The 18,559-nt window shown below is 41.2% G+C and overlaps 1 protein-coding gene across 3 annotated transcripts in view; it reads right to left on the bottom strand.

The window, feature by feature from the left end:
- LDAH (lipid droplet associated hydrolase) overlaps positions 1 to 18,559 on the bottom strand; it is a 129,916-nt gene that overhangs the window by 25,170 nt on the left and 86,187 nt on the right. For all 3 annotated transcript variants that reach the window (XM_072143644.1, XM_072143645.1, XM_072143646.1), the window contains one exon: positions 4,220 to 4,460. In XM_072143644.1, the coding sequence (XP_071999745.1) occupies positions 4,220 to 4,460 (241 nt within the window). The remainder of the gene's footprint in view (positions 1 to 4,219; positions 4,461 to 18,559) is intronic.

The following is an 18,559-nucleotide window of genomic DNA, read 5'->3' as shown; positions in this document are numbered from 1 at the left end:
CAGCGTTGTAAGCGCTGGGAGATGGTGCGCATGGGAGCATCCGGCCGGCCGGAAGCTCTCTGTGCGCACTTGTAATGAAACCGGCGCACCGAGAAGACCGCCCTCGGCGCGGGACATCGGCAGCACCGGAGGAGGTAAGTACATGTTTATTGTGTTTAAATAGCCCTCCCCAGCCCGGCCAGAAGAAATTTTTTAAACCCGGATAACCCCTTTAAAGCATCCAGAGAGCTTCACCAGAGGTCACAGTGGGAAGAGGGGTCCATCTGTAACTATGAGTCGTCTGTAAGTCGGGTGTCCTCAAGTAGCGGACCGCCTGTACTTAAAACCGAGCTGCATCCTGTGCAAGTTTTGCCCAGCGTTGTGTCATTTTTTTTTTTTTACGTGCCGTTTGGCTCGCAGCTTTCAAAAAGCATTTGCCGAGGAGAATTCGGGAGGTTTGTCTGAGGAAAGGATTTGGCCCTGGTCCCTCTACCTCAGCTCGTCACTAGAAACGGATAATAAACAAACCACAGGAAGAGAGGAAAGGTCATCTACTAACACTCATAGACCTCTTGCCGAGACCAAACGCTCTTTAATAATCGTAGAAATATGTCTTGTTAAAAATCACTCAAGTCGAGTTGGAAAAAAAAAATAAAAGGTACAGTTTGGGTAGATGTTACAGGGAAGCAATTCAGCGACTTGTTTAATGACAGAAGGATGACTGCAGAGCAAAACAGTTCTGGATAGAGAATAAATAAGGAGAAAAATGACTTGGACATGGGTGAAGGTTTTTTTTTAGAGTACCCTAGGACAACATTTCGCAGGTGTCTGTGACTCACCCAGTATTACAGGCCAGCAGCCAGTGTTTTTCCAAACAGGTTATACACATCTAATTCTGTCACACAGGGGTTTACAGACAAATTTTAGATAACACATCCTGCCCTTATGTGATCCTGAGTAAATTTCGGCTAACACCGATTTTCAGATTTTCTTTCTGGTTAACCATTTTCTGTAAATAGCCTCTGGGACATTTGCACCTTCTGGCTTTTGACAGTAAAGGTTTATTTTGTTGCTATCGTTTAAGGCTCTGGGATATGATTGGATATAATTTGCCTTGAATTAAATTGCAACTTGAATACTTTGTATCCCATTCATTATGTGTTTTAGACTTAAAAAAGACCTCCAGTGGGAACTCAAATTTCCTTCCCTGCACCTCTCCCCAACCCGACGGTATTGCTCTTCTGGAACTTTACAATGCCACTTAGTTTTTTAAATGTCTTTTGTGCTATAAATCTTCAAGCACGTTTGAAAGTTTTGAAGTTGTGCATTATTCAAATTGTCCGGGAAGGGGCATTCAAGAGAATTGGTGCAGCACAAAAGAAGTATTTCTCCTTAAAGGGATATTCCCATCTGAGCAATAATTGACCAAGCTTGCAATAATAATGAAGAAAGTAGCAGCTCTCTGTCTTCCAACTCAAGGTTTTTTATTCACATGTGGATGGAAGGCGACGTTTCAGCTAACTCAATGTAGCCATTTTCAAGCAAAATGGCTACACTGACTTAGCTGAAACGTCGCCTTGTATCCACATGTGAATAAAAAACCTTGAGTTGGAAGACGGAGTGCTGCTACTTTCTTCATTATTATTGCAAGTTTGGAATCTTGGGTCAGACCCATGCAGCTGGCACCCATCGGATTGAATCCTTTTTTCACTGTGCTGCCCGTTTGAACTATTTTGTGCCTTGTAAACAAAATATCTGTCCTTGGATACAACCACCTCTGCAATCTGGCCAGACATGTGCTATTAATGTCCGTGCAACAACCTGGATTCAGTGTTCATTATTACAGAAGGACTGTAGGACATGCAGTAACTCCCAGACATGTCATAAGCAAAATCAATTTGTTTCTTTTTGCAATCTTTCCAGAAATGGTCGTATCCAAGGACAACAATCTTGTTCATAAGTGACAACATGGCTACATTTATGGGAGATTTTCTTCACATAGGAATATTTTTTAAATAACATCCAACTGAAGAAATGTATCTATATGGCAGATTAATTCAATTAAATTGTCAATGCTCATAGGAGATTAACCTTTTAAACTCATTTTGAAAAAAAAAAGATGCTTTAAGTGATGTTTTATCAGAAAAAAATATTTTTATGAAACATAATATATATATAATTTATTATATATTTAGATAAAAATAGAATAAAATTATTTTATATTTATTGTAGAGATGAGGCGTTTTATTTTCTCATAGACTGTAATCCGAGTGACTGGGTGAGTGACAGAGAGACAGGCAGGGAGAGTGAATGAGAGACAGGCAGGAAGAGTGAGTGAGTGACAGAGAGATGAGGAAGGAAGAGTGAGAAACAGAGAAACAGACAGGGAGAGTGAGTGACATAGGGACATGCAGGGAAAGTAAGTGAGAGACAGAGAAATAGATAGGGAGAGTGAGAGACAGACAGGGAGAGTGAGAGACAGGAAAGGGGAGTGAGTGACAGAGAGACAGTCAGGGAGAGTGAGTGAGTAAGTGAGAGACAGGCAAGAAGAGTGAGTGAGAGATAAGCTGGAAAAGTGAGTGACAGACAGGCAGGAAGAGTGACTGAGAGACAGACAGGCAGGGACAGTAAGTGAGAGACAGACAGGCAGGGAGAGTGACTGAAAGACAGTGGGCAGGGAGAGTCAATTAGATACAGGCAGGGAGAGTGAATTAGAGACAGGCAGAGAAAGCGGGTGAAAGACGGAGAGACAGGCAGGAAGAGTGAGTGAAAGACAGGTAGAGAGATTGAGTGAGAGGCAGACATGCAGGGAGAGTGAGTGAGAGACATGCAGGGAGAATAAGAGACTGGCAGGGGGAGTCAGTGAGTGAGAGACAGAGATAAGCATTGAGAGTGAGCGACAGACAGGGAGAGATAGATACATAAAAAATATTTTTTGTTAACCGATTCTATTTTGTTATAGCTAAGAACAGTTATTTACTATCCTGGGAATCACCGGGATCTACAGCTAGTATATAGAGAGACAGATAGAAACAGCAAGGGAAAAAATATGTGAGATTTAGAATACTATAATGGAACATATGGTAGATTTTGTTTTTTGCTGGTGGATCCCTTTAAGAAGAGGTTAAATTCTGCAGCAAAACCTGTTGTGTGAACTACACCTTAAAGGGGCTGTCCGAATATATATTTTTTTTATATGGCATGGGAGAGTGTAAAAACAATAAAGAACTACTACCTCGCTCGCTCAGCCACACGGCGCCCATTACTGACGGATTCTGTTTGTATACAGTGGCTGACGCGGGTCGACGGCTGTGTTCCTGCTACAGCCTGTAACTGTTACTGTAGTGGTGCATGCACTGTCCACATGACATCAGTGCTCGCCTCTGTATACAGACAGAAGCCAGCAGTATTGTGCATTGCAGCGACTGCACGGGAGTGTATGAGTGGCGACGCCATTTAAGTGGTGCCAGACCGTTTGATGGGGGCTCTTAAGGGGTTAACTCCCAGCATTGATCACAGGTGCCGTGTGTGTTATGATACAACTAACTCAAAATCAATCCAGTTACGTTGCACGTCATCAAAATGTTACGGAGAGCGTAACAAAAACTAAAAATGGAGAATGACCAGAAGGCCATCCCTTTACTCTCCATTCCTTATACAGGCAGTCCACGGGTTACGTACAACATAGGTTCCAAAGGTTTGTTTTCAAGTAGAATTTGTATGTACGTCGAAACTGTATATTTTATAATTGTAGCTCCAGACAAAAAATGTTTTTGCCCCAGTGACAAGAGTTTCAAAACTTTTTGCTGTAATGGGACCAAGGATTATCAATAAAACTTCATTACAGACACCTTACAGCTGATCATTGCAGTCTGGGACTATAGTAATAGCATCCAGGGAGCTTCACCAGAGGTCACAGTGGGCAGAGGGGTCCATCTTTATCTTTGGGTTGTCTGTAAGTCGGATGTCCTTAAGTAGGGGACCGTCTGTACTTTAATTGACCATCCAATATCATCTGTTATTAATAACGGAAAACTATGAACTATGTATTCAGTTTTTTAATAATCCGGAACCTGCCGGAAACAGTCTTAGTAGAGTCCTTTGAACCCAGTGGACATTACCACAAGACATCGGAGGGTCTATAGGCGCTTTTAAGTTATTGAAAGTAAACATTTGGGCCAGCAGGGAAAAAAATGTGTGAATTGAGCAGCGGCGGCTTGGACAAGCAAATGACACTTACCGGCACAATCCATTCTGAAGAGGTTCAGTGAGGCCACCACCGAGGTTTCATCTACAGATTTGATCCCGCTCAGAGCTAACTTCACCAGATATGTCTTCATGATCTCTGGTAAGAAGGATAGGAGATACAGAGGCATGTACACCACGTACCGCAGGCTGCACAACCATGGCGTCATTATCTTGCCCTGTGGTGACTGCGCCATCCTCTCAATAGTTGGAAACAGCAAAATGGACTTCAACACCTGTAAAAAAAAAATCAAGGAGACTTCATTAAGGGGAACCTTCTCATCAATAAAATACTTAGTTAGCTCTTGTAATAACATAGCCAGATTGAGATAGGTAGATAGGGATCTGCGAGGCATCCTTACAGGGGTATTCGCACAAAATTCTTAAATATACTCAGGATAACAAAATAACACATTCTTTAATTCAGTGTTATTAACAAAAATACAGGGTTTCATATATATAATTCCAAACTGTTTCTTAGTCCTGGTGTTTACATTTTGGTTGTCCTTGGATACAACCATAAACTCCTGACTATGGTCGGGCAGATTCCTCTGGCATGGATAGCTTCTCTTGTTCTGCAGGGGGAGGGGCAGGAGGCAGAGAGCACTACAGACACAGGCACTTCCCGTCCAGCATTAGCAGCGTGTAGAGGAGACACCGCCTCTACAGACAAGATAAACCCTGGATTCCGAGGGGAGGGCGGCATATAGCAGTGCTGAATGTGTGTTTTATAGGTGAGTTAGCAGAGCTGAGTGTATCATTGTGTGTTATATCCATCTAACGACTATGTGTCAGATACTAGTAAATGTTCAGAAGCTAAATAAAAGTGTAGATAAGCCCTGCATCCTGATAATCTAAGCACATTGTCAGCACACAGCATCTCATAGCACAGAGGGAATCTTACACTGACCATCACTGAGTGATAGGAGCTAAAACAGCAATAAAACTGAGTAAAGTTATAAAGTAAGGGGATTAAACATGATCTGGTGTAAACATCACTAGGGGATTAAAATTCAAGAACTTTATTTCACAGGCATACGCCATTAAGAATGTAGAAGTGTCCGAAAAATCCAGAACGAGGGCTAAACCTTGTCCAATGAAGACAACTAACTTCAGCATTACCTACCTGTTGTTATCTATTTTAATTAAATATAGATAGATTATAAGGAGATAGATAATCCCAAAAAAAGGCAGCACTCCAAAATGTAGCATAAAGCTGGTTGTCTTTATTCGAGGTGTGATGTTTCGGTGGATTCCCACCTTCTTTTACCGAATCGGAATCCACAGAAACGTCTTCTATAATTTCAGAATCCACCGAAACGTTGCACCTTGGAGTACTGCCCATTTTTTGGGATTATCTATACAGGACCTGAGTCGAAGGTCCAAGGATTTGCACCCATAGATTGCTGTACTGCCCTGGACTTTTTTCCATATTTTAGATAGATAGATATGAGATTGCCTTAATCAACGGAAGTAATGATGACCTTACACCTCAGTATCCGTAACGTACGGAGACCCACAGGGACACTAAATAATATGATGACCAAGGGTTGGGCTCACTACACATGTGGTTACAAACCAGAGTACATTTAGAAATAATTGCCCCGTATTTGTACACTAACGCCAGAAGATCTCGTCTCATCTGTCCTCTGCAGTATAAGAAGCCTCACGTTGTACCTATGAAGCAAGTAGCTGGTAGATCATAGACCACTAGAGGGCAAAGCACAGATGACGTCTGCAGTGAATGCCTCAGCGTGCTGTGTACACCAAGCACCGGCAGCCAGCTCCGCACACAGTGTCAGCAAGTGTGTGCTCATGTTATACCAGGCTCCTCACAGAGATAATATAATCCGTAGCCACACCGTACTGTAAGATCCAGAAGATGTAAGCTAGTAATGAAACCACCGTAACAAGGCTATAGGGTAGTCCTCAAGGGGTTTTCTGGGCCAAAAATGATAAAAAAATATCCAAACTTTAAAGACACAACCTCCATGCTTAAAGACATAGCGATTAAATTTTTTTTAATCCGGCACCGAAATATGAGGTCTTGTTTTTGCAGTAAGAGTTGTACTTTCTAATGGCTTCATTTTATAGTAAGATCCATGTAAAATGGTGAGAATGTAATAACGCTTTCCTGTGAGCGAGTGGAATAAACATTTTGAAACTCCAATCGTCACATTTACTTACCATCCAGAGGAGTTTCCGAAATATGGAGTGTCCAACCATCATGCACTCCGACACGATTCACTAAGATTGTGCGCCCGATATCCTGCATGTGTCGCTTCCCTGCTCAGGTCCGCCAGAGTTCACCTTCTTCTTCCCGGTGCATGTAAGTGTTTGATCTTGCGACACAACTTTAAAATTAAATCCCGCGCTCAGTCCGAATCCGTTGAATTGTCCGATGGCCCGTCCCCCAATTTCTGTCGCATAATAGTCGCCGCGATTGCGCCAAAATCCGATCGTGTGGACACAATCCCCTTCTAAATACCTGTCCCAGCAGCGCAATCCCCGAAAACGTCGGAAAGTCCAAGGAAAGTGCGGCCGCGGTACCCTTAGTAAATGAGCCTATTACAGATGTGCCAAGACCCATTTTGTGTGTTTTTTTTTAATTTAGATTTTTTTAACACTATATATTAACTTATGGGGAAAACATAGAAAAAAGGAAAAACCTGCACTGCTCAAAGTATATAATCAAGATAAGCCATGTAGTGCCTAGTGACGCCAACACACTAATAGAACTATCTTATGGGGAAAACAGTGATTGTTTAAGGGGGTATTTATTATTTTATTAATTCAAATAAATTTTAATATAATTTTATACCATTTTATACCATTTTTTTTCCTATTTTACCACTAGGGAACATACATATCTGATACCTTTATCGCTGTAATACTGTACTGCAGAGTATTAGAACTGTCAACTTTGTACTGACGTTCAGCCTGGCTGAACATAATAGATAGACCCCAAGGCATCCCTCAACCACATTGTGAGGCACTGTGCAGACAACAAAGGTAAACCCTTTCTCTCTGCCTGTCTCCTTAGTTAGGAACTTTCTCCATTCAGGGAATATGTGGAAGGGGCAGGCTGTGTCTTGTTCTGGTGATTGTGCCGGTACTCTAAGTGTACCAACGTGATTACCAGGATGAACATGCTCGTCCTGAAGTAGGAGTCACCGCTAATCAGTGTCAGCATACTCCTTAGCCAAGACAAGTTCATATCCGATTGGTAGGACACCCAGCATCCCACAGATCAGTGGTTCTCAAGAGTTAAAAGACAGAGAAAAGGAGGAAGCAGACAGTGCTGTTCTCTGAGTTGTGGTCACACCAGGTTACTATATATCAGCTCTCATTTTTTTCAATTGAAGCAAAGCTGCCTCACTACATTGACTGCTTGCTTTTTCTGTTTATCAGCTGATCTGAGGATAGGCTCGCTGCTAGACCCCTCCAATCTTATGCTGATAACCTATCCCTAGCATAGGTCATCAATATTTTTTGTCAGGCTGTTATGCCGTCATGTATATCTTTTATTTTTACTGCATCTTCTGATGAATGATGAATAAATGATACATAACAAAGCTCAGAAGATGCAGTAAAAATAAAAGATATACATGACCGCATAACAGCCTGACAAAAATATTAATAACCTATGCTAAGGATAGTTTAGGTTCATGATTTTTACCAAATTGTCATACGTGGTACCCCTTTATAAACAAACAGAACAATGATCATATTGTGTGGCTTTCCCAACTTTTCCCCAGAATATTAGGATTTGCTTGTTTGAAGCTGCTAGTCAAAAAATTTGCCCAGAAGTAGTGAAGTGGGTGGACACTGATCTCTTCCTGTATCTTCCCTGATGCTGAGTCAAATTAAAGCTGCCCACAATTTCCATGATGCCCTGTGTTCACTGATTTAGTAATTAAGAAGAAAAAAAAGTTATGTTCCTACAAGTAAACCCACTAAATACTGCATATTGTAAAAATAGCATCAATATATTAAATAGCCTGGTAGCTTTCATCACATGGAGGAGCATGGACAATGTACTAAGTAGTTAAAACCAGCAGTGAAACAGCTACATGTTGTTTATAGTCTGTGCTGTGTAAGCAGTAATGGTTAACAGCTCCCTCATGTATATAAATTGTCCAGAGAGAAGATGGTGGGGGAGTATGCTGCATAGGAGTATATGGTACAGCTTGAGGTGCAGAGAGAAACAGAGAAAGTTCTGCAGAATCACTGACAGGGATGGAGGGACTGGAGGAGCAACACATAGAGAGCACAATCCCATAAACTTCCCCTCCTCTCTCTCGAGAGTGAGCAGGGATGAAGAATCCCCTTTCCTCCGTGAAATCCCATCTGCTAACAAATATACGGAGTTACAGGAGAAAACGGTACAGCCAGGAGACACAGCTATTGCAGAGCCAGGCTGAACTAAGAAAGGATAATAAAGAAACTGCTGCACATAGGTAATCAAGAATATAGGCAAAGTTGTTCTAAATCCCAAGAACTATTGATTTGTGGAAAAAATATTGGAGTTGTGCTTTAATTACAGCTGGACAATACAAAATACAGGCGGTCCCCTACTTAAGGACACCCGACTTACAGACAACCCATAGTTACAGACAGACCCCTCTCACCTCTGGTGAAGCTCTCTGAATGCTTTCCTATAGTCCCAGATTGCAATAATCAGCTGTAAAGTGTCTGTAATGAAGCTTTATTGATAATCCTTGGTCCCATTACAACAAAAAAATGTTTAAACTCCAATTGTCACTGGGGCCAAAAATTTTTTTGTCTGGATCTACAATTACAAAAAATACAGTTTCGACTTACATACCAATTTAACTTAACCTCCGGACCTTATCTTGTACGTAACCCGGGAACTGCCTGTATATGCCTAAAATACATGTTTTCTTTAGTCTAATGGCCAGACCCACACCAATTAGACTGTGATTAGGATAATGAATATTATGCGCAGCGTGGTGGGTCAGTGGTTAGCATTACAGCCCTGCAGCGCTGGGGACCTGGGTTCAAGTCCCAGGGTCAACATCTGCACAGAGTTTGTATGTTCTCTGTGTTCTCTGTGTTTGTATGGGTTTCCTCCGGGTCCTCCGGTTTCCTCCCACACTCCAAAACATACTGTTAGATTGAATAGATTGTAAGCCCCATGGGGACAGGGACTGATTTGGCAAGCTCTGTACAGCGCTGCGTAATCTGTGTGCGCTATATAAATAAAGCAATTATTATTATTAATGGATATCAAATCAACTTGTGACAACCCAAAAATTCTAAAACTATACAGGAATCATTATAACATGTACAGTGGATAAACATTTGCAAAACACAAGTGCATGACAAGCATTAAATTCTAAAAAAAAAAAAAAAAAAATCATAAAAAAAAATACTAATGGTTTATTATCCCCTGAAATAACAGATCAGGAAATCTCAGCTGAATGTGTTATATAGAAAACAGACTCCTGGAAGATTTACTAAGACCTGAGGTTGTCTGTCTGTCAAAACCCGAACATTAACTTTGATATATCTGAGCACATCCCTTGTTTTTACTTTGCTCTCGTCTTTCTGCTTTTTTACTTGCCGGCCATTCTATCTGTCAGGTAGAAGCCTGTACATTTTTGTCAGATAACATAACGATGCACTTAATAGTAATCTGGTGTCCAAAATTTGACAGAGCGTCACATTAATCAAAATTTCTTCCAGTCGGCATGAAGAAAACCTCGAGGCAAGAAAACCGGGGTCAAGGAAATATTCGTAGCTGTACTAACACAGCTGTGCCGAGAGGCCATCCAAGTTAACGCACATGACAAAACAGACACAATTTTCTTATATTACAGCAGCATCAAAGCGGGCCCATCTAGAATAACACTCTCCGAGGAAAGACCCCGACACATTCCGCCTCACCGTATGAAATCTATACGCTAATAAACCTCCGCTACTTCGCTTATAAACATATTTGTTAAACATTAAAATGTCGGCAGATTAAGGATCTTTTCGTCCGGTTTTGGTGCCCGAGGCGCAGGACTATAAAACCCCCAAAAACTTAACAGTTTGGAAAAATTCACTTCCCTTAGATATTTGGTATCAATATGAAAGGGATAAAATTATTATTATTTTTTTTTTTTTTTTGCGGGGCAAATATCTAAGGACCACTTTGAGGATCAGTGGACTGGAAAATGTTGTGTGCTGGAAGACGGAACCGAGCCAAGGCTCATATATATTACCTATGTGTTATCATTGGCATGCCTGGACAAAAAAAAAGGAAAGAATTATTGGCTGGAAATAGAGTGGATGGGAAAAAAAAAAATGTTGCGTTGGTTTTTTTAATGTTGTATCGGAGACGAAAAAAGGAGCAAAGAGGGAAGAAGACGATTCTCAATAGGTGCCGCGTATGGTATATAACTGATTATAAGGAAATGCTGTATTAAAATTTATTTAAAGGAAATCAGCTAGTATGAAAAAGTAAAAAAAAAAAAAAAAAAAAACGCTGAAAATACTCACCTACGTTCCTTTTCATGTTGATCACGGCCATTGTCTTCGCTAATCTTGACATACCGGGATCACCTAGAAAAGAGACTTCTAAAAAGAAGCACTGAGAACGGGGCAAAGATGTCCAGTGCTCCAGGCTGCTAATTATGCACGTCCCCTGTGTGACATCATCTACCTCTTCAACATGGGAGAGGAAGGTATCTATCAAGCAGGAGGTGTGAATTCACATCTCTCTTGTGTAATGTCACCTCCCTCTCCCAGCATGGGAAAGGAAGGTGCAGGAGGCATGCATAATAAGCAGCTCGAAGTGCCGGACATCTTGTTCCTGCGCTCCGACCTGCTATTTATAAGTCTCTTTTCTAAGTGATCCCGAGTATTTGCAGTGTTTTTTTAAACTTTTTTAGTCTGCATACACACTAACGTTGCCCGCCGTACCATAGCACAGCGGGCACACAGCAGCAAGCGGGGAGAGGAGGAGGGGGAGAGCGCTGCTCACCCCCGCCCCTCTCCATAGGGATACATGGCGCACGGCGCCGTATGCCGTGGAAAAATAGGACATGTCCTATTTTTTCACGGGGTACGGAGCGGTACGGTGCCACACTTGTGCGGCACCGTACCGCTCCCATAGGGCGCCGCGCGCCCATTGCCCTCTATACAAAATGCCTACCTAGCCTATAATAGTGCCGCTTTGACAGGATCAGAAACATACTTTTGCGGTCGCAAACCAATATATGTAAAATTACCTTGTAATAAGACTGATAATAAATGTGTCCCTACCCCTTAAAAGCTAGCAACACACAAGGTTTTTTCCATATTTCCACAGGAACCTATTGTTGGTAGGGCCTGGTTATGTTCAAACAGCAGTAAAGTGGGAAAATTGGTATAAAAATATGTGTCAAAATCCATCTTCTAAACATAGTTGCATAGTAAGTACGGTTGAAAAAAGACATCTGTCCATCAAGTTCTACCAAGGAAAGGAAGGGATGTAAGGGAAAAAAAACATCTAGACCTTTTTTGAAGATTCCATTTCTTTGACCACCTCCTGAGGAAGGCTATTCCACAGATTCACAGTTCTTACAGTACAGAAGCCTTGTCGCCTCTGGAGCTTTGACCATAAACTTATGGTTTCGGTTCCTGTGGTCCTTTCCTCAATTAACTATGTACCAAGTCTGCTTGTTCCAATTGTCCCTGGTATACAATTACAGTACAATCCAACTAGAGGCTATACAAGTCTATGTTCCTGACGCAATTCTGGTTTTCTAGCAGTTGATTCCTTTACTGTTCTTCTGGTCACAGGTTATGTTCTAGACCATGTTCCATCCATGGTCGTGTAATTATTTTATCACTCTATCTGGTTCATGTCCTATTTCGGTGACAACCATTCCAGTGCTGCTCCATTTCATCCTTCTTGTTCAAGTTCCTGGTCCATTGCTAAAGTACATGCTTTTAATATGTCTTGTCCCATGATCAGTCTTGAAATTGTCCCATCATGAATGCTGTGTCCAATCAATGACCATTCTGGGGACTGCAACCTGCAGAAAAGTCTGCGTAGGCACCTGAAGAATTTGTACCTCAATCTAGATAGTGTCAAACCACTTGTAACCATAAGATTTACGTTGTTAAGAGATGTTACTTTATGTTGAAACCTGATTGTTTGCCTGTAACTGTTCGTATGGTTCCTCTTTAGTACTTAAAGGGTTGATCCCACACTACCACTACCAAAATCCTTGAAGAAAGTCAATTTACTATACAATTTATATGTGGGATAAATATCAACAAGTAGATTCACAAGTGCATTATGTACATTGCTTGTCTGTGTTCTTTAGACCTTTATCTTCTTCATTATCTTCTTCTCCATTGTAACCGTATCCTCAACCATCGCCATTAACTTCTCACCATCACTACCCCCCTAGATAATGTCATTATATCACAAGAAATTAGGTCATCCAATGCTAATGTCTCCCTTTTAAAAATCTCATTATGGTCTGAAAACATGTGATGTTAGCATTTTACCCAAATTTTCTGGCAAATGTCAATACACCTACATAACCCCCAACCCCTTCCCATATATCATTCCTATTCCATATGTCAATTGACAACTCGAGTAACAAGTACAAAAGTGAATCCAGTGCTGTCAAGAATGACTGGTCACTACCTGGGCAACGCCCCATGACGAGAATTGGTCAAAATTTAGACCTCAAGAATGACGCTCCACTCCTGAATGGTCTTTTCTATCTGTGTATACTGAGCATATATTGTGGAACAAGGGATAAGCTTAATAGTAGGGCTTGACACATACAAATGATATCAAATATCATATCTGGAACCAAGATGTCCCAATAAAAATAACAACAGTTTATACAAATGTTATTTTGCCTCTCGGAATTCCTGTAAAGCCAGATACACTTAATTTAATTAGTGGATCTTATAAATTAAGTTAGTGAGAATGTAGTTATTTTATGGGCATCAGCCCAATCTAATATGGAATTTGGAGTCATCCCAATTTGTTCAAGTCGAGAGTTGTGAAGGGAAATGAAGACTGAGCATGGAGATAAAATGTTTTGGACATGGAGTGGGATTTTGTCCTCTCCTATTTGGATGATTGTGGGTCTTTATCTTATGTCCACCTGCACAACATAGAAGTCCATGAAGGCAATGGAAAAAGGCCCAGAGAGGACAAAAGACGGATTATAATTCATTTTTTTTGGCAAATGTTCTCTTTCTGAGCTCGAGGGCCTTTTTGTCGGTCATGTACATCTCAATCTACAAGTCAACTATGGTGTCTTTGGAATAACCCCACAAACAATCATTTTTTTACAGTACATTGAATCCTAAATTAACAGAACACACAAAGCCATCTTACACGTGCATCTGCCGTATATATGTAGACTTGGAAGGCTATTGCCAGGTTTGTGATCCTACGAAAATATGCAAATCACCGCAGATATAAGAATCCTCTAAAAATTCTACGCACAGGGGAGTAAGGTGAGCAAAAATTTTCAATCTGTCACATGATTTCAAATTGGTAATGTAGTGTAGTGGCCCATAGCAGGGTCAGTCCCATATTTTCCCCTCCCACTACTTTCCCTTATACTCAATGACTTGGACTCTTTGGCTGTAAAGAGACCAGAAATTCCTTTTACGTGATAGTGGTAGGCGCCATTAAGAGCCATATTTTTCCCCTCCCACTACTTTCCCGATTCCACAACCTTTTTGACCCCAATAACTCAGACTCCTTGGTTGTAAAGTAACCAGAAACTCCTTTATGGGTCTCCGACCAGAGACCTAAGTAGCCATTGCTAATTGTTTCTGTTGTAATATTCCTGGAGATGAGTTCAGTCATTGTACTTGGTTCTGTCCAGTACACTGCGGGTCCAACTTTCTAGAATTTCTTCTCGCCCATTTAGTCTTTCTCAAAGTACAGTGTCCCCAGGTAAGCTTACTGGATATCTAAGAAATCCGATTTCTAAATTCTAAATGGTTGTTTTACGCATTCCTCACTTTTTGTTTTACGCACTTAAAAACCAGTATCTCTTCTTGCATTATGGCTACTTATGGCTAAAAAAGAACCTTTTACCAACTCCAACTGTTTGCATCCTTCAATAGGTGTTACATTTTTATCCCCCACTCAATGGCTAGCTACAGTCATATGGGTGGTCCCAGGTTGTCCCTTCCAGGCCAAGGCCTCCCATTTCACCGATTTCATGTATAGTGCCAAAATGAACACAATTTCTGAGTAACAATTGCTGAGGAACAGCAGGGGCTGGACAAAAAGAGCAATGGACCAACATCTATTGAAGTATGCAAATATATGGAATTTGTGGAAGGGCGAAAGTACTTTATTTAACAATTTTTTATGGCTCAAAACTTTTACAACTTCTCTGTTAAAAAAATACTTTTTTATGACAGATTATGAAGGACGATATTAAATTTGGAAAAAAAAAAACCTCTCTAAGTTCTGAAGGCCCACAATGGCTTGGTTCTTATGTGGCTGAAAATTTTCCAAAATCGAGTTTTGTAGTGAAATTTCACAAATGTTCTCCTTTTCCAATGAATATTCGTTATGCTTTCTTATGCTTTGTGATGCAATGCTCACATGACCTTTATAGGGTCAGACAGTAGGTGTTCTCCTTAAGGAGACAGTGCCAATTAAGGCCACCTTAAAGGCGTGTGGAGACTTAAAGCCATAGATGCTCCACTAGGGAATTCTGGGAAGAATGCAAATAAGTTTTCCAAGGTGTTAAATGGAAAACAATACCTCCTTTTGCTACCTTGAAAGGCAGCCCCCTTAACATCAAGTATGACTTACAAGAAGTCTAATAACATGATGTGGGATTAAGCCAAACCATTATATCTATTCCATAAGGAACAGACTCCCAACTGTAGACAGCACTGTTTCGACCTGATTGGGTCTCCTCAGTACAGCGTAGGGAACTGATTTGGCTATGTGAGAGGCTATTGACTAGGGTCAGACAGTAGGTGTTCTCCTTAAGGAGACAATGACCTTTATAGCAATGTTATCAAAGTCACATGACTTCTCTTTTATTGCTGGATCGGCTAAAAATGCAACTGGATTCTGCTGTATAGTGTCATGACTTAGGTTGGATCTACTCTCTGAAACGCATAGAAGGATTCTCACGGGGTTTTGTGGATGTTCTGCTGGATTATAATTCTGTTGAAATAAGTCTTGGTCTTCATTTCTCCTGTGATAATATCCGTCCTTGCCTTGGGAATAGCAAATAATTGCTGACCACGTTAGAGCAGGCCCTCGCCATTCTACACAAATTCCATAACCTTTTCACAGACCTCACATTTGCAAAAAGTTACACACTCACAAAACCCAAATCTCTCTCTTATTATCCCCCCACTTTGCATTCGCTCCAATGCAAACAATTGTGGAGAAGGTACAGTTTTACAGCCTAGTCTGTGGCTACATGTGGAAAGTTTGAACTTGAATTTACAAGAAGTTTTAAGCTAAGTAGTGGTAAAATTATTTTTCTTTCTTCCCTCAAATATTCTTACATTTGAGTGACAAATATTCTCGAATTACACAATAAACAAAAGATTGACTTTGGAATATATAAGAGTCAGGACTTCTAAGTGGTCATATTTTTTCCTTTTGGTCTTGTACCTAGCTCTTACTGGATTTTCATAATGAAGGGATTTCATCATAACTGAAAGCAAAAGATAAGATAGTACTTTACACAATTAGGGATAGGCTTTAACCTTACAGTTACATACATACACCACTGGAGGCGCCTCTTTCTTACATGTTACTGTGGAGATGTGGATTGCATAAAGAAGATCCCTCCACCTTATGGCACATCAACATTTTTATGCTTGGGTAATTGAGTTTTGACATATATGGTATAAGAGGGTTCAAGAATTACAAACCCATGACGGCCATGGTACCGACTCTGCATCCATGTCTTATAGTCATGATAGACTCCATAAATCATAGGGCACACGCTTTGGCTTACCCTTTTCTTTATCTTATGAGACTTTCTATGGCACAAGTGCTCATTTGTAACTTTTTTTGCACCCAAGACAGTCTCCCTTCAAATAGGCCATTGTCTATTTTTCTGCAGAGTTATCACCTCAATCCAGATGTGAAAGTCACAAATTTTTGCACAAATCTATGGCTGCCCCTGACCAGAAATTAGCTTTTCAAAACTTTTTGAAAGACCAAACGCCTCGTGTATCAATAAAGAAAAACCGCTAAGATACATCCAACCAGCAGAAAAGCTTAGAAACGTCCCAAAAAGCAGACGGACAAAGCCAGACTTAGGGCTCATTCACATGGCCGTCTGCGGGAACGTACAAGCGGCCACAAATTTGCGGCCGCACGTACGTCCCCATAGACGGCAATAGCGGCACGGCGGGGATACAGTGCCACATGTGTGGCACCGATCCGGGCCGCACACCACAAAAAGATAGAGCATGTTCTATCATTCGGCGAGTGTGCAGCCGTGTGCCGCTGTTTTCTATGGAGGGAGGAGGGGTCACCATCTCCTCACCTCCTGCACACGACGGTATGCACGTGTTTATGTCCCCTTATGATACATGTGCCCCATAAAGTCCCTTTATGATCTTTCAGAAACTGACATAATCAGAACACCTCCAATGCTGTTTTTGGAATAAATGTGTTGTGGCAGTTGTACTAAAAGTGTCTGAAAGTAAGGCCTCGTGCACACATCCCTATTTGGCGGCCACTGACTTCTATTATGCACAGTCACATCAAATTATAGAACATTCCTGCCTGAATTGCGACATGGCCAGCGCCCAACCCTCCCGTCTACACCTGCCTGAAACAGGCCGCAAACATGTGCCACATTTCAGCACATGTGCACAAATCCTAAGAGCACCAGATTTATCATGGTGTCTGATGATGAATTATAAATTTTGTGTAGTTTAAGACAGTCTAGTCTAACTTTACACCTTTTATAAGTTGGCTTAGTTTATGCAAAATTCTGAAAATTTACACAAATGTTGATGTATTCCCCTAAGCCTGTATGTTTTTTTAAACTTGACTAAAAAATGTTAATACCTATGGCCTATTATGACTTTTAATAAGACTGGACAATCCCTTTAAGTTACCAGAAGCCTCCCCCTTCTCAAAAACACAATCAGCTGAAACTAAATGAAAAAAATTCTAAAAATGTATAATTCTGTGACCATACATCTTAGATGACAGACAACTGCCCCTCCACATTGACTGACTGAGCATAGATGTGTTCTCATTTGGAGAGGAGAATAAGCCATGTCTGAACACCTGTGACAGTGGTTTATCTCTCTCTGCGACATATGGATCAGACATGTTGAAATTCAACATGCGCAACCCTTCAGATTTAGTAGATGATTGGACAAGATACCTTAGGTACATCTGGTAGAGGTACAGCTAGCATCAAAATCAATCATGATAAACCAGGGACACTTACTCATAGATTCAGCTATATTATATTATATTTGTTATTCATGGCCCCCTTCCTTGTAAAATCAACTTTTAAAATTATTCTAATGAGCCAGAAGGGCTCCCTTCACACTGTAGCTTTACAGGCTGTTACATTGTCTCCCCTCCTTCTGCTCCCTCAGGACTTCCCCCTTCCTCTGCCTGCTGTAATCTCATACAGTGAGAGACGGGGAAGTGCTCCAGCACATTTTAACAGCCTGTGAATCTACAGTATGAAAGGGCTCTAGTAACGCCCCCCCACTAGTGATGTGTCGTTCACGAGGGAGCCAGCACAAAGAGCCGGCTCTTTCAGGTCAACGAGAGGAGTCGCCCTGATAGCCAATGGCTCACTTAGCTTGGCCCCTTTGTGATCACGCCCCCTTTTAACTGGACATTTTGGGTTAAAAGTGGAGTGGGGATGAGTGACTGTCTGGTGACTCAGGGTTCCTGTCCCTCTTTCTTACAGATCAAGTGTTTACTGGATGTCTTCTCAAAGAAGTGACAGAGCATTATGTACAGACACATTTTTCAGGCTGTGCCCCATGGGAATAAAAAAGTATGCAAATGAACTTAGCCAAACCAGAGCCTGCGTTAGCCCATTCACTGTGAAGCCGTTTCAGACTATCTAGTACAGTATACTATTACTTTACCGTTAATAACGATATTTTAGGGAGAAAAAAGTTGGATACTGGGATAATAGGAAACGAATTGGGAGATATGAGAAAAACCGACCAGGTGCCAACGGACACGGCGTACCTGACATTACACAGCAGAAAGGCTGCAGGCAACACCGACACAGGAAACAGCGCTTGTACGCGCGCCAGCTCCACATTAGAACATAGATGCAACCTAATACGCAGGCGGTAATGTTTTTTGTTCAAATACGTTACG

Source organism: Engystomops pustulosus, chromosome 3 (genome assembly GCF_040894005.1).
Source record: "Engystomops pustulosus chromosome 3, aEngPut4.maternal, whole genome shotgun sequence".
In the NCBI taxonomy this organism is placed as follows: domain Eukaryota; kingdom Metazoa; phylum Chordata; class Amphibia; order Anura; family Leptodactylidae; genus Engystomops; species Engystomops pustulosus.
Note: the sequence above shows the minus strand (reverse complement) of the source record. Positions and strands in the feature narration are given on the sequence as shown.